Source organism: Embiotoca jacksoni, unplaced genomic scaffold (assembly GCF_022577435.1).
Source record: "Embiotoca jacksoni isolate LCO1_2020_lvr unplaced genomic scaffold, fEmbJac1.0.p SCAF_10, whole genome shotgun sequence".
Taxonomy (NCBI): domain Eukaryota; kingdom Metazoa; phylum Chordata; class Actinopteri; family Embiotocidae; genus Embiotoca; species Embiotoca jacksoni.
The window spans coordinates 11,375,238-11,388,244 of record NW_027185230.1 but is presented as its reverse complement, the minus strand read 5'-3'; the positions used below and the strand labels follow the sequence as shown (position 1 = coordinate 11,388,244).

The 13,007-nt window shown below is 45.3% G+C and overlaps 1 protein-coding gene across 5 annotated transcripts in view; it reads left to right on the top strand.

The window, feature by feature from the left end:
• The window catches only part of LOC138208583 (unconventional myosin-XVIIIb-like), a 36,072-nt gene that overhangs the window by 5,280 nt on the left and 17,785 nt on the right, over positions 1-13,007 (top strand). For all 5 annotated transcript variants that reach the window (XM_069166591.1, XM_069166571.1, XM_069166587.1 and 2 more), the window contains exons 4-18: positions 1,201-1,623; positions 2,609-2,672; positions 3,816-3,928; positions 4,291-4,458; positions 4,574-4,784; positions 5,650-5,792; positions 6,200-6,300; positions 7,243-7,306; positions 7,676-7,820; positions 9,087-9,257; positions 9,544-9,634; positions 9,789-9,981; positions 11,392-11,472; positions 12,244-12,364; positions 12,491-12,638. In XM_069166591.1, coding sequence (XP_069022692.1) covers positions 1,201-1,623; positions 2,609-2,672; positions 3,816-3,928; positions 4,291-4,458; positions 4,574-4,784; positions 5,650-5,792; positions 6,200-6,300; positions 7,243-7,306; positions 7,676-7,820; positions 9,087-9,257; positions 9,544-9,634; positions 9,789-9,981; positions 11,392-11,472; positions 12,244-12,364; positions 12,491-12,638 — 2,237 coding nt within the window. The remainder of the gene's footprint in view (positions 1-1,200; positions 1,624-2,608; positions 2,673-3,815; positions 3,929-4,290; positions 4,459-4,573; positions 4,785-5,649; positions 5,793-6,199; positions 6,301-7,242; positions 7,307-7,675; positions 7,821-9,086; positions 9,258-9,543; positions 9,635-9,788; positions 9,982-11,391; positions 11,473-12,243; positions 12,365-12,490; positions 12,639-13,007) is intronic.

Sequence of the window (13,007 nt, the reverse complement as noted above, 5' to 3'; positions counted from 1 at the left end):
TAGCTTAGCTTAGCATAAAGACTGGAAACGGAGGGAAACGGCTAGCCCCCGGCTCTGTCTGAGAAAAATTAAAAAAAAAAAAAAAGAAAAAAAAAAAAAATCCACCTCTCGGCACCTCAAATATTTTAGCGTATTTAATAGAGAAAGCGTGAACGCTGCAGATGTGTTCGGAGGACCGGTGTTTATGGACGGGTCTGTTTCCCGTGACTTAACGCCAACTTCAGGAAACGGCAGAGATTACAGGAAAAGCACAACTTCCTGTTTTTACTCTTCAGTTGTTGTTTTTTGGGGGTTTTTTTTACAAATTGGAAATATAACGCGAATTTGTGAATAGTTGGTTGTTGTTTTTTTTTTGGAATTGATGATTGTAAAGTTAGATTTTTTGCGACCCAGTAGTCGATGGACTACTGTTAGTTTACGTTATCTTGATTATCTCCTTTTTTTTTTTTTTTTAAAGCAAGGAAACACCCACAGCTGAACGACGTACCGACATCATTTGGAGGGTTTTTTTTTTTTTTTTTGCTACATAAAGTCGCTTCGGCTTGATGACGAACTGATTGAGCTCGTTACAAACAGCTCTGAAACTAATATCAACGAACAGATAACTAAAAAAAAAAAACATTAACATTCAGTAACGTTGAATTATTAGCTACCTTTTATAAGCCAGCGGTGTGTAGCTTTAACAGCCGTTGATTCACCAGTCAAGAAGAAACTTTGCAGCGCTAATGTTAACTGTTGTTCCGTTTCAACCACCGTTGTGTTTACGTTTCCATTTTATCGGAGCCAGAAGTTAAAATACACGACTACTTCTTCTCCTGGGCAGGCCGGACGCTGCGGTGACTCACTGTACCATCTTGCGGTGCGAAGTGGTACTGCCAGACGGAATAGGCCGGCGCTCGCCCGTCAGCGTCCTAACTTTTGGACATCTATGTCGACGCTGCTATTTCTTCACATTTTGTGGATAATTTTAGTTTAATTTTTCTCATTTTCTAAACTAAAAATGTTAAATATTGCACCTTTTAACAGAAGGGAAAACACAAATCAACTGGAAAACTGACTTTAACTCCACACCGGCTGCTGCTATAGCTTCATGTCTACCGCGCAGATGTAGAAGTTGTATTCGTCTCCTCGTCTACCTCTTGGTAAGAAGGAGGATGAGTTCTTGTCTTTTTTTTTTTTTTTTTTTTCCCCCGATCGCAGCCGAGCAAACTGAGCGACAACCTCGTGCAACAGTTCCTCCTCCCGGATCAGACGCCTCCGATCCTCGAGGCCGAGATGTCCCTGCGGGCCGAACAGCTCCTCGGCGACGGCAAACGGCAAGGACGCAACTCGGCCCAGTCGGACGGCAGCTCGTTGTCTCGGAGCCCCGTCGCGTCTCCCGACCCCGGCAACCGACCGGAGACCAGACGGGATGTGACGCCGGGGCCGCCGAAGATGCAGCAGCAGCAGCAGCAGCAGCAGCCAGAAAAGAGACCGGAGAAGAAGAGCAAGAAGCCTCCGCAGGCCGAGCGGAAGAAGGAGAGGATGGAGGAGGTGGAGAAGAAAGCGGAGGGGATGGAGGAGAGGCAGGAGCCGGAGGGGAGGCAGGCGGACGCGACCGTAACGGAGCACGACCGGAGGGAGGTACGTACGCTCGCCGTCATCGCTTAAAACAGGAAAGTGTGCGGCCGGAGGAAAAGACCGGTCCAAACAGACGGCCTCGGTTTCTAGTATTTGGACAATCCCAGTGAAAATCGTTGCGGTCTAAAATGCTGCATTCATCTCCCACAGCGTCTTCTTACGTACCACCACTGGGGGGCGCCACCACCGGGGGGCGCCGCCGCCCCCCGCTAATTCGAGAAAATCAACCCGGCGTAACGGCAAAGTGTGTAATACAGCCGTCAGTCCGGGACACCATACCGCGCCGGTGTCACGTTTTGTCGCATCGAGGCGTAAAAAAAAAAAAAAAAAAAAATGACGCGCGCGACCGTGTTTGAAGAGGGGCGGTCATGTGACTGAGGTCACGTGATGAAGTACGAAGAGTTGGGAGTCGTTGGACGAAATAAGCAAAAGACTTTAAATCGGACAGCCGGTGTTTGAAAAAAGCAAAAGTCAACGTCGGGTTCCTTCTAAGCGACGTCGATGTAAATTGCGTACGTAAAGTAACGTATTTAACTTGCGTAACTTACCTGAAGTGAACTTACTTGACGTACATCACATTACTTCCATAAAATGTCCCATTTGAACCCAAACCATAATCTTTGCTTTAAACCTAACCATGTGGTTTTTTTGGTTGAGGCAAAATGTGACACTGACACAGCGCCCTCTGGTGGACAGACGGATGTATTCCAAGATTTAGCAAATTATAGGGTTAGAGAAAAAACTTTTTTCTGTAATTCAAATTTTTTTTTTTCTGTCCTTCAACAATTTGGGAAAGAGGTGTTTTTGATTTGAGTGAAATGCGAAGCTCGAGGCCGCCTTCACGTCTGTACGATAAATACGTAGCTAGAATCAACAGCTAGTCCAAGTGTTAGAATAAAATTAAGACTTTTTAAGACCTTTGATATCCCTGTAAGAGTCACACGTTTTGAGTGTCATGTCCTCTTCTGTCTCCGTGTCGCTCTCTCAGGCGAGGGACGTGTGGTACGAAGCTGGAACTGTGTGGCTCGTCAACAAGGACGGTTTCGCCCTCGGTGAGCTGAGACGGCAACACTAAAACGCCCAAGAAGCACATTTGACACGTTTCCGTTTTCTGCCAACTCGACATCCTCACACAGATCCGCTGCTGTTTTTCGTAGCGACAGACACACGCCGATTTACCAGATTTATGTTCTTCTGACTCACAACGCGCGCAGACGCGACCGAGGACAGGAATAGCCGGGATCTCCCACTTCGGTTCGAGGTGTGAGGGGGAACGGCGGGCGTTCCCGTTTCATGCTCAGTTTCGCCTCGGCGGGAACGTCTCTCGGTTAAATAATCAGCACCGGAAGCTCCGTTTAGAGAAATGTGTCTCTGAGAAATGCTCTAAAGAGGAAGACGCTGTTAAACGTTTTCCCATGATGCATTTAGGCAAAAAAAACAACAAAAAAACATCAAACCTCTGCGTTTAAAGGTTCCTGTATCGTGTAAATTCAGCTTTCTGTTTATTTATTTTTTTAACTATAAAGCAGGTGTAGATGCTATAAATAAATACTGTTGGTGTCCAAAGAGATGCACGCATCCTTCTGTTTGGACTTCTGTAAGTTTGTGACGTCACAAATGATTTTCAGCGTGTCAGGTTTTCTTTAAAAAAAAAAAAAAAAAAAAGCTCAATTTTCCTACATTTTTTGAAAAGTTTCCAACACAGCTGAAAAACCAGACTTTTACGTCACGTCGGTCATTCGGCAGATTGATTATCCCTTCATCGCATATTTTAACAAGCGAAAACAGATACTTGATCGGCAAACTGCAAAATATTCAATTTAACAGTGACGCAGAGGGGAAGCGGGAAACTTTTCAAGCGGGAAAGAGTGGAAACCTTTTTCTTAATAGATGCTGATTTGGTTTCCTGCCCACCGACCAACAGCTGCGGCTCCACTGGGCGCCTCGCGAACACGGAAACGGTCCGAGCTCGACGTGTTTGTCTGGATTAGTCGAGTCTTCTGTTAATGCAGTGATCTTCCAGCCGGTTGACATTACCTACATATCGTCTTACACATTAGCACCCCACCCCAAGCTGCTCATTTTTTATCCGTCCGCTCGCTGCATCCTGTTACACCTGCGCAGACCCTGACCGAACCCCCCCCCCCTCCCCCACCAACACCACCCCACCACTACCCCACCCCGATTCTTTTTAGCCACGCAGATGAAGCCCGACGAAGGAACGCCTGAGCTCCCAGAGGGCCGAGTGAGAGTCCGCCTGCACACGGACGGGTCGCTGCACGACGTCACCGAGTACGAAGTCGAGAAGGTAGAACAGTTTTCGTTTTTTTTTTTTTTCTTTCAGCGCGGCGGGAGCTGTGGTGTGTTTAAGTCATAGACGGTGTATAAAAGTGGACGTAGCTTCTGGGTCTTGAAAAAAAATAAGACCCAAAGTGCAATACCACCGAGGGCCACTAGGGCTCCGGCTCCCATAGACTCCCATTTAATTGAAATTTCTAAGAGTACTCGTAATAGCAATAGTACTTTTTTTGGTTCGTTCTTCTTCTGTCGGGACACTAAAATCAACAATCACAAGTCAACAAGTAAACAATAAAACTCTGTGCAAGACAGATTTTACAGGAAAGGAAACATGTCGTCCCCCCCCCCCACTCCCCTCCCCCTCCCCCGCAGTGCAACCCCTCCGAGCTCGACCTGTGCGAGGACCTGAGCGACCTGCAGAGCGTGAACGAGTGCGGCGTCCTGCACACGCTCACCAGCCGAGCCAAAGCCAACCTGCCGCTCACCGACGCCGGACCCAACCTGGTGAACTTGTGGCCGCCGCTGCAGAACCACAGCAAGGTCGGACCGCGCTCCCGGCCTTCATTCATCCGCAGAATAACTCAAACCTTAAAACAATAAAAAAAAAACAATAAAAAAAAGATTTCTTTCATTCTCCTTCGCCTTTCCGTTTCAGACCCCGAAGTCGCGGCGCGGGGAGTCGGTGTGGGACGCCCCCCCCGCCCTGGCCGCGCTGGTCAAACGGGTGTACGTGTCGATGGTGGGCAGCCGCAGGGACCACTGCGTGTGCGCGGTGGGACGAGGCGGGACGGGGAAGACGGCGGCGTGTCAGGCCTTCGCGCACGCGCTCCTCAAACAGGCGGGAACCACCGGGGGCAACATCAGCGGTGAGGACGTAAAAAACACGTCACGGCTGCGGACGTTTTTTTTTTTAGAGAATCAGGGACGTAAAACTGACACCGGTCTGTTGTCGCCGCCGTCATCACTTTAAATGTTCGCGTGGGAACAACAACAAACTCGAAAAAGTCAGTTTTCAACTCTGTTCTGCTGATAAATCAGATTGAATTATAGTAAAGGAACTTTTCAAACGTTGTTAGCTTATTTGTACGTGCAGTACTTCCCATCATGCATTGCATAAATGTTACAATTCCCCAGAAATCCATCTCTTTGTCCTCATATATATATATACAGTATATATATATATATATATATATATATATATATATACTGTATATATTACCAAAAAAAACGTAACATGGAGGCTGCTGCTGTATTCGTTTTTTGGGGTTGTCCGTTCTGATTAGATTTTGGGGGTCAAAGGTCACTGTGACCTCACAAAACACTGTTTTTTTTTGTGGCCAATAACTCGCAGAATTCATCCACAAATTATGACAAATGTTCAATCAAATGTCTAATAGAAAAAAAATAAAAAAATAAATTATGAGATGATGACATTTTTATACCCAGAAGGTCAACTTCACTGCGACATCTCTGTTTCTGTCCATCATTCAGCTCCGTAACTGAGGAGCATCATCTGCTGCCGTGGCAACAACTCGGCGTTCAATCAGAATCAGATTTATTGGGCAAATTCCTCTTAAGCCTTCACGACATATATTATATGAGTCCGGACACACGTGGAGGGAGACTTGACGGCTACGTCGGATGAAGTCAGAACTCCTGTTCATGATGTTTGTACTTTTTTTTTTTTTTTCTAACCGTTTATTGTTTATTTATTTTTCCTTCTTCCCGCAGTGGAGCGCGTTCAGGCCATGTTCACCGTCCTGCGGTCGTTCGGCTGCGTGAGCTCGCAGCACAGCGGCGCCTCGTCCCGATTCGCCATGGTCTTCTCCCTGGACTTTAACCACGCCGGACAGGCTGCCGCTGGACACCTGCAGGTAGACACACACACACACACACACACACACACACACACACACACATATATATATATATATATATATATATATATATATATATATATATATAAACAATACCTCAAAAAGTCAGTTTTCACTCTGTTCTGCTGTAAAATGAGAATAAATTATATTAAAAGAACTTTTCAAACATTGTTAGCTCACTTGTATTTGCAATACTTCCCATCATGCATTGCATTAATGTTGCAATTCCCCAGAAATCCATCTCTTTGTCTTCATATATATATATATATGTGTATACTGTTGCGGTATTCGTTTTTGAGGTTGTCCTGATTAGATTATTAGATTAGATAGACACACACACACACACACACACACATATATAGTTACTCACGTCTTCTTCTGTTTCCCTCCTCTTCCTCCGTCAGACGATGATGTTGGACAAATGGAGAGTGTGTCAGAAAACTCACGGAGAGAGTAACTTCCTGGTTTTCTCTCAGATGCTGGCGGGCGTCAGCACCGAGATGAGGTGAAGAAAAACATCCGAGCTCTTCTTTTACTGTGGTTTTTACATTCAAGCGACACATTTAATATTTAACATTGCGATTATACGAGTTACCGGCTAAATAACACGTGCAATCTAAACGTACTCATATTGTGGAGCAACTCGCTCTCAGAATATAAAACTTTTTGGTTGCGCGATCCCCGTTTCCGAGGCAACACGTGGTGTGTGACTAACAACTGGAAAACAATCAGTCGCGTCCGTAGACCCTTATGTAACGTATGCAATGTTTACTACTCCAGGAAGTAGTCTGACCCTTAGCAACGACCCTTAGCAACGAAGAAGATTTTGTAGTCTGTTTTATTGCTTTCTGGAGATGGTTTCTCGAACTGAATAAATACAGCACATAGAAACACTAAACTGCTCAGCTAGCTCAGTCTGGTTGTAACCAAGATATCTGATGAAAAAAGATATTCATGGACTCAAGTATTTTTAAGATTTTGGCACCGTGTCGTGTGTTAAAAACCAAACCGGTCAAGCCAGCTGCCGCTAGGTTCTTTTTAAGTGTGTTACGGTGCGGGCGCTCGGAGTGACCAAAAGAGACTCGATTTCACCAAATGGGTCACATTTGATAGACCTATAACAAGTAAAAACAACGTTATATCGAATATTATATGAAATTCTAATCACATATTACCGTTGAGGAGGCGGAGTGACATTTCTAGTGATGTTCTGTCGACCAATCAGATCTCTTGGCGTCGGAACTACTTGCTGTGTAATTTATGTTACTTTTGCACGTTTACTGTCCAACGTTTAAGACTGAAAAGCGTCTATTGAACCTTTACTGGACAGATGTGGTTACTAGTTTCTCTACAGATTAAGATCCAACGTGAAAATCTGTTACCAGCCTGATGGATGAGGTGTAAGATCCTCTGAATATTTTTTTCCCCGTTTGTGACTCTCCGTCAGGACGGAGCTGCAGCTGCACCAGCTCCCTGAATCCAACTCCTTCGGTATCGTTCATCCCACCAAGGTACAGTGAGTTTTGCTGTCTTTTAAGAGCAGAAGTGTTGAATCACATGACTCGTGAAAGGGGCTCGACGGGCTCATCGAATTTCTTGCCGACTGGAAAAATATTACGTCGCGTTTCAGACGTTTGGTGGGAAACGTTGTCGGTCACAGAAACATGCAGCGAGTGAAACGCACAAAAAGCAAAACACTTTTATATGATCTGAAAGCAAACAGACGAGAAGTGGAGCAAAGGTGGAGCTCTGAGGGAATAAAAACAGAGAACGGTGGAGAAATGATGGAGATGTTGGAGAGAGTCGGGCGGTGACTCAGCTGTCGTCTCCACCCCCCTCCCTCCCCCCGCGCTCCCTCCCTGTCCGTCTGTCCGTCTCAGGTGGAGGAGAAACAGCGGGCGTCCCTCGCCTTCACCAAGCTGCTCGCTGCCATGGAAACGCTGGGCTTCTCGGCCGGCGAGCAGAAGGCGATCTGGCATGTTCTGGCTGGTATTTACCATCTGGGAGCTGCCGGAGCATGTAAAGGTAACACTGATTCATCTTCATCTTCATCATCGTCGTCAGGCACAGAATGTTACCAAGTAACACACACACACACACACACACACACACACACACACACACACACACACACACACACACACACACAGTCACTCACAGAAACACACTACGAACCAAGAAAACAAGTCTTCACCTCCAGGCCGTCCTCTGAAGCAGTGGGGACGAGACGACATGTCCTCAGTGCAGAGACGTCCTCAAGCAAACACGTCTGGACACAAACAGGCTGTTTTGATTTGATTTGAATTTTGACGAGTCGTGTTCTGCGACGTTGCCGTATCATATCGAGACGAAGCAGCTGCACGTCAACGGATCCAAATGTTCTTCATCATCAATAAAAGGACAGCAAAAGACGAAAACGTAAATAATCAGTCATAATAATAATAATAAAACCAAATTCTGGAAAGTTTAAAAAAAGAAAGGTTATAGAAAAAAGGAAAAGTGAGTTTCCCGTTATTAATCATATTTAAAAAATATATATATTGTAATTTTCTCAAAATGGTTTTCTTTTATTATTAACAATAATAATACTAATAATAATATTAATATTGTTTCAGTTTTATTCTTATTTTATTTTTTGTATGACTTATAGATAAATCAACTTACTTAAGACACAATAAATAAATGATATATTAAACAAAAGGACACATTTCCCAAAATAATACAAATTATGATTATATTTCCTTTGTGTTTTTTCTTTGTGCTTACCTTTATTTTCACTGTTTTATATTACTATTAGTTATTATTGTTTTCCTTTTCTCAAAATAGTTTCCTCCCTAATATATTACTATATTAATGTTGTATTAATATTATTATTATTTAACTTTATTCTTATTTTATTATATGTTTAATGTAATATAAAATATTTTAAACAAAAAGTCACATATTAAGGTTTCTTTGGAGTTTTCTTGCCTTTCATTTTTAATGTAATCTCATTATTATTACAAATATTATGGTTAAGAATTGTCATTGTTATGATTATTAAAACATTTTCCCATGTTTTTCCTTGGCCCAGAAAATATATGATGTAAAATATGGACAGTTTGAGTGAGTCGTAAATAATCAACATTAAAGTTCAGGAGGGGAAAAAAACAACATTTTTTATTCATCAACAGAGTTTAAACCTTCAGGAAACTGAAAGTAGCACAGAAACCCATCACGACATTTTTTTTTCTTCCACATCAAACCCCGATCTCCTTCCTTCACACCACGTCCCTCCTCTTCCTCTCTCAGTGGGCAGGAGGCAGTTTGTGAACTTCGACAGCGCTCAGGTGGCGAGCAGCGTGCTCGGCTGCGACGGCGACGACCTGCACACGGCCGTCTTCAAGCATCACCTGAGGCAGCTGCTGCGGAGAGCCACCGGGGGCAGCAGAGAGCGGAGCGCTGCAGGAGAGACGGAGGAGGGTGAGACACACTCGGGGCGAATCAAACACTTTTCCCGGAGGAGCTGCTACAGTGAGGCAGGAGGATTTTTTTTTTTTTTTTTAATTTTTTTTTTTTTGGGGGGAGGGGGAGGAGGCGGGCTCAACCTCCACCACGGACGCGTTTTGGTCAACCGGTTAAATGATCCGAGAACCTACTCGCACTGTGGAGCTGTCTAACTGAAACGAACTCATTGATGTTTTGACAATAAGAATGATTAAACCCGCGTTGACCTTCGCGTCCTCGTGTCCCCCCCTGCCGTGTGCAGGTCCGAGGTTAACCGCTGCTCAGTGTGTCGACGGGATGGCAGCTGGACTCTACGAAGAGCTCTTCACTTCGGTGGTCTCGCTCGTCAACAGGTAGCGCACTACGTCCAACCGCGTGAAGACGTCGGGATGCAGAAATGGTGTTTTATTGTGAGTGGGCGGAGTTACGCGCACGCACGCGCGCTCAAGTGAATCTGTGCGTGTGTGTGCGTGTGTTTTTTTTTTTTTTTTTTTTGTCATCGTGCAGGGCTCTGAGCAGCCAGCAGCTGACGCTGGCCTCGGTGATGGTGGTGGACACGCCGGGTCTGAGGAACCCGAGACACGCCGCGGAGGAGCGAGGAGCCAGCTGGTCCGAACTCTGCCACAACTACCTGCAGGAGAGGCTGCTGGAGCACCAGCACTCGCACACCTTCCGGCACACGCTGGAGAGATACGCACAGGTACACTCAACCTGCCAACATCAACCTCACTGCGTCTGGTTATTGATGATCGATCAGTTATTATTATTATTATTATTATTATTATTATTATTATTATTATTGATCTGTGAATGAATCGTCTTGCTCGGTGCTTCACTCTTAATTGCGGTGCGCAGCTGTGTTAGACTGAGGATCTGCAGCGTTTGAACTGCACCTCGTCTTCTTTTATTTTGAAGGAGTTCCAGTCAGCACTTCCTGTCGGCTGTAGTCGCCTTTGCTTGTTTCTGTCATTCACACCGTGACATCCAATCTCAGTTTGCAGTTTTACCAGCAGAGCTCCCAGAGCCTAAAGGCAACGTGTTTTTCTTCTTCTCCTCATGTTGTTTAATGGCAGCTGGCAGACAGCTTTTAGCCGCAATACCGCCACCTTCTGACTGGAGTAACTCGTTACAACCAGGCGAGAAAGGAGTCGTTATATTTGAATGATTACTCGAATATTTTTAATTCAAGACCCATCCCTCGTTCAGATATTCATCAACAATTTAACGCTTCATCTAGCGCCATCACCAGGTTCAGATTTAGTGTGTCCAAGGCTTAAATCACCTGGATCACGTTTAAGACGAGCGGCAACCAGCGGTGACGTAACCCGTTGGTTTGTGAACGGCCGTTACGAAACCTCCATCTTCGTCTTCATCTTGCCAGTTCGGAGCGGTTTGGAGCAGGAAGTGACCATATTTGGGCGAGCTGGGGGAGGAGCGAGCGGTGGATCTGACTGATCTGATTGGAAACCCGACGATATCAAGTCCCGCCCACCGATAGCTGTAACCTGGCCGCACCACAGGCCTGTCACTCAAACAGACACGCCTCCCCTAAAAACACGTCTTTTTTAAGCTTGTTTTCTAATTAATGACAGATTATTTTCAGATGGAATTCCAGAAAACTAATAAGGAGGAGTGACTTTAGCGAACAACACCGAGATAACTGGTGGAGAGGTTTTATTGACTGAGAATTTTATGAGAAGAGTTGAACGGGAGTCTGTGGATCTGGAGGCTTTTTGGAGACAACCTCTAGTGGCACTCGGTGGTACTGCATTTTAAGACACTTCTGCACCTTCCCGAATTTTCAGACCTGGAAACTGCAAACACTTTTATTCGCAGTCTGCGGTTTGAAAACAGCTTTTAGTTTCACACAGGTCGTCTTTATTGTTCCGTTCATTTCTAAAGAAACCTTGGAGATGGGTTTTTAGATTTAAACACTGTTTGGGATCATTTATCAAACTCAGATCTGTTACTTCCTCTCGAGACTTCAACACTTGTTTTTGTCTCCGATTGATCTCCGGAACTTTAAACTCAGGACACCGACAGGTTTTTATTTAAACTGATCCTTCGCTCTCGGATGAAAACCGTTTTTGATACGCGTGGTCCGTTGCAGGAGAAGATCCACGTGGAGTTCGAGTGTCCAGAGAGCAGCCCGGCTGAAGTCGTGTCGGCCATCGACCAGCCGCCTCCGCAGGTAAACGGCAACCACACAACACCTGAGAGAGTGGACTACAGCCACGGGGTTTTACTCTGGGGATTATTAAAGGGCTGCGCCGTGCATTTTTTTTTGTAAATAAACGTCAGCATTATTCAGACTGTGAAAACAGACTTCTGTGGCTTCGGAGGAGATTTGTGAAGTTAGAAGGAAGTAAAACTGCATTTTAGGAAGTGAAGGGGCGAGAATATGTGGCACAAAAATGAGCCCCCCCAAAAAAAGGTTTGACTTTCAAAGCTAAGAAATGATTTCCACGGGTGACCTTTACTTTTCAAAATCAGACTTTTATTTTGTTTCGCTTTGATCTTTTAAACCCAGAAGCCTCGAATTAATTTCATCTGTCCGGCCAAAAAGATCCTGACAAGAGAGACGAGTATGTAATTATAATTAATATTATTAGTAAGAGAGAAAAAGCTTCCCCAGCAGCAGTGAGCGTTGGAGTGAAGAAGGGCGTTTTTTTTTTTTTGTCCTGAGCTCCGTCTTCCAGGCAACATAAAATCTTCCCCGACCTGCAGGTGGAGGTCGTTGCACGAGTGGAGAACTTCACCTTCATATTAAAAGAGCTGTTTTTTGAAATGATGGAAATGTTTGTTTTGTTTCACTTCATTCAACACCTGAGGACCTGAAAGTCTCAAATAGTTCAATTTCGGCCTAAAAAACTGTTTATGTTCTTTTTATGGTAATGCTGAGTGTGTGTGTGTGTGTGTGTGTGTGTGTGTGCGCGTGTGCGTGCGCGTGTGTGTGTTTCAGGTGCGGGCGGCGGATGGAGACCCCCGAGGTCTGTTATGGGTTCTGGATGAGGAGATGGTGACGCCGGCCTCCAGTGAGAGCAGCGCCTTGGAGAGAGTCTGTCAATATTACAGCAACACCGGTAGACACACACACACACACGCACAAACACACACACGCACAAACACACACACACACACACACACACACACACACCCTGTACGACCCCCGCAGCAGCGTGTTGACCGTCCCGATCGCGTCCCTGCAGTTCGTCAGTGCGAGCAGCCGCTGCAGTGCGAGGTGAAGCACCTGATGGGCGGCGACCCGGTCCGCTACGACCTGGCGGGATGGTTCGGTCTGATCCAGAACAACCAGTCGGCTCTCAACGCCATCTGTCTGCTGCAGAACTCCACCATGTGAGTGCGTTTGGGAGGTTGACACACACACACACACACACACACACACACACACACACACACACACACCAACACAAACACCGATGCAGGCTCCTGTCGTCGCGCAGTTTGCGTTTCGAAGAGCTTCAAGTGGCCAAAAGTATGTGGACACACCCGTTTATGTCAACGAGGCTCACAAATACAGGCCTGAAATCTGCTGCTTGGATTCTGGAAAAGAAATGTTGTCTTTTATTTCTGGTATTTTGGACAAAAACTGAAGTGATCATGTATGAACTATGAACATTTATTTAGTGTTTATCACCTTTAGTGCTAAAAAAAACAAAAAAAACAACAACCTTCAATTCTGTCACACCGTCTCTCTCTCTCTCC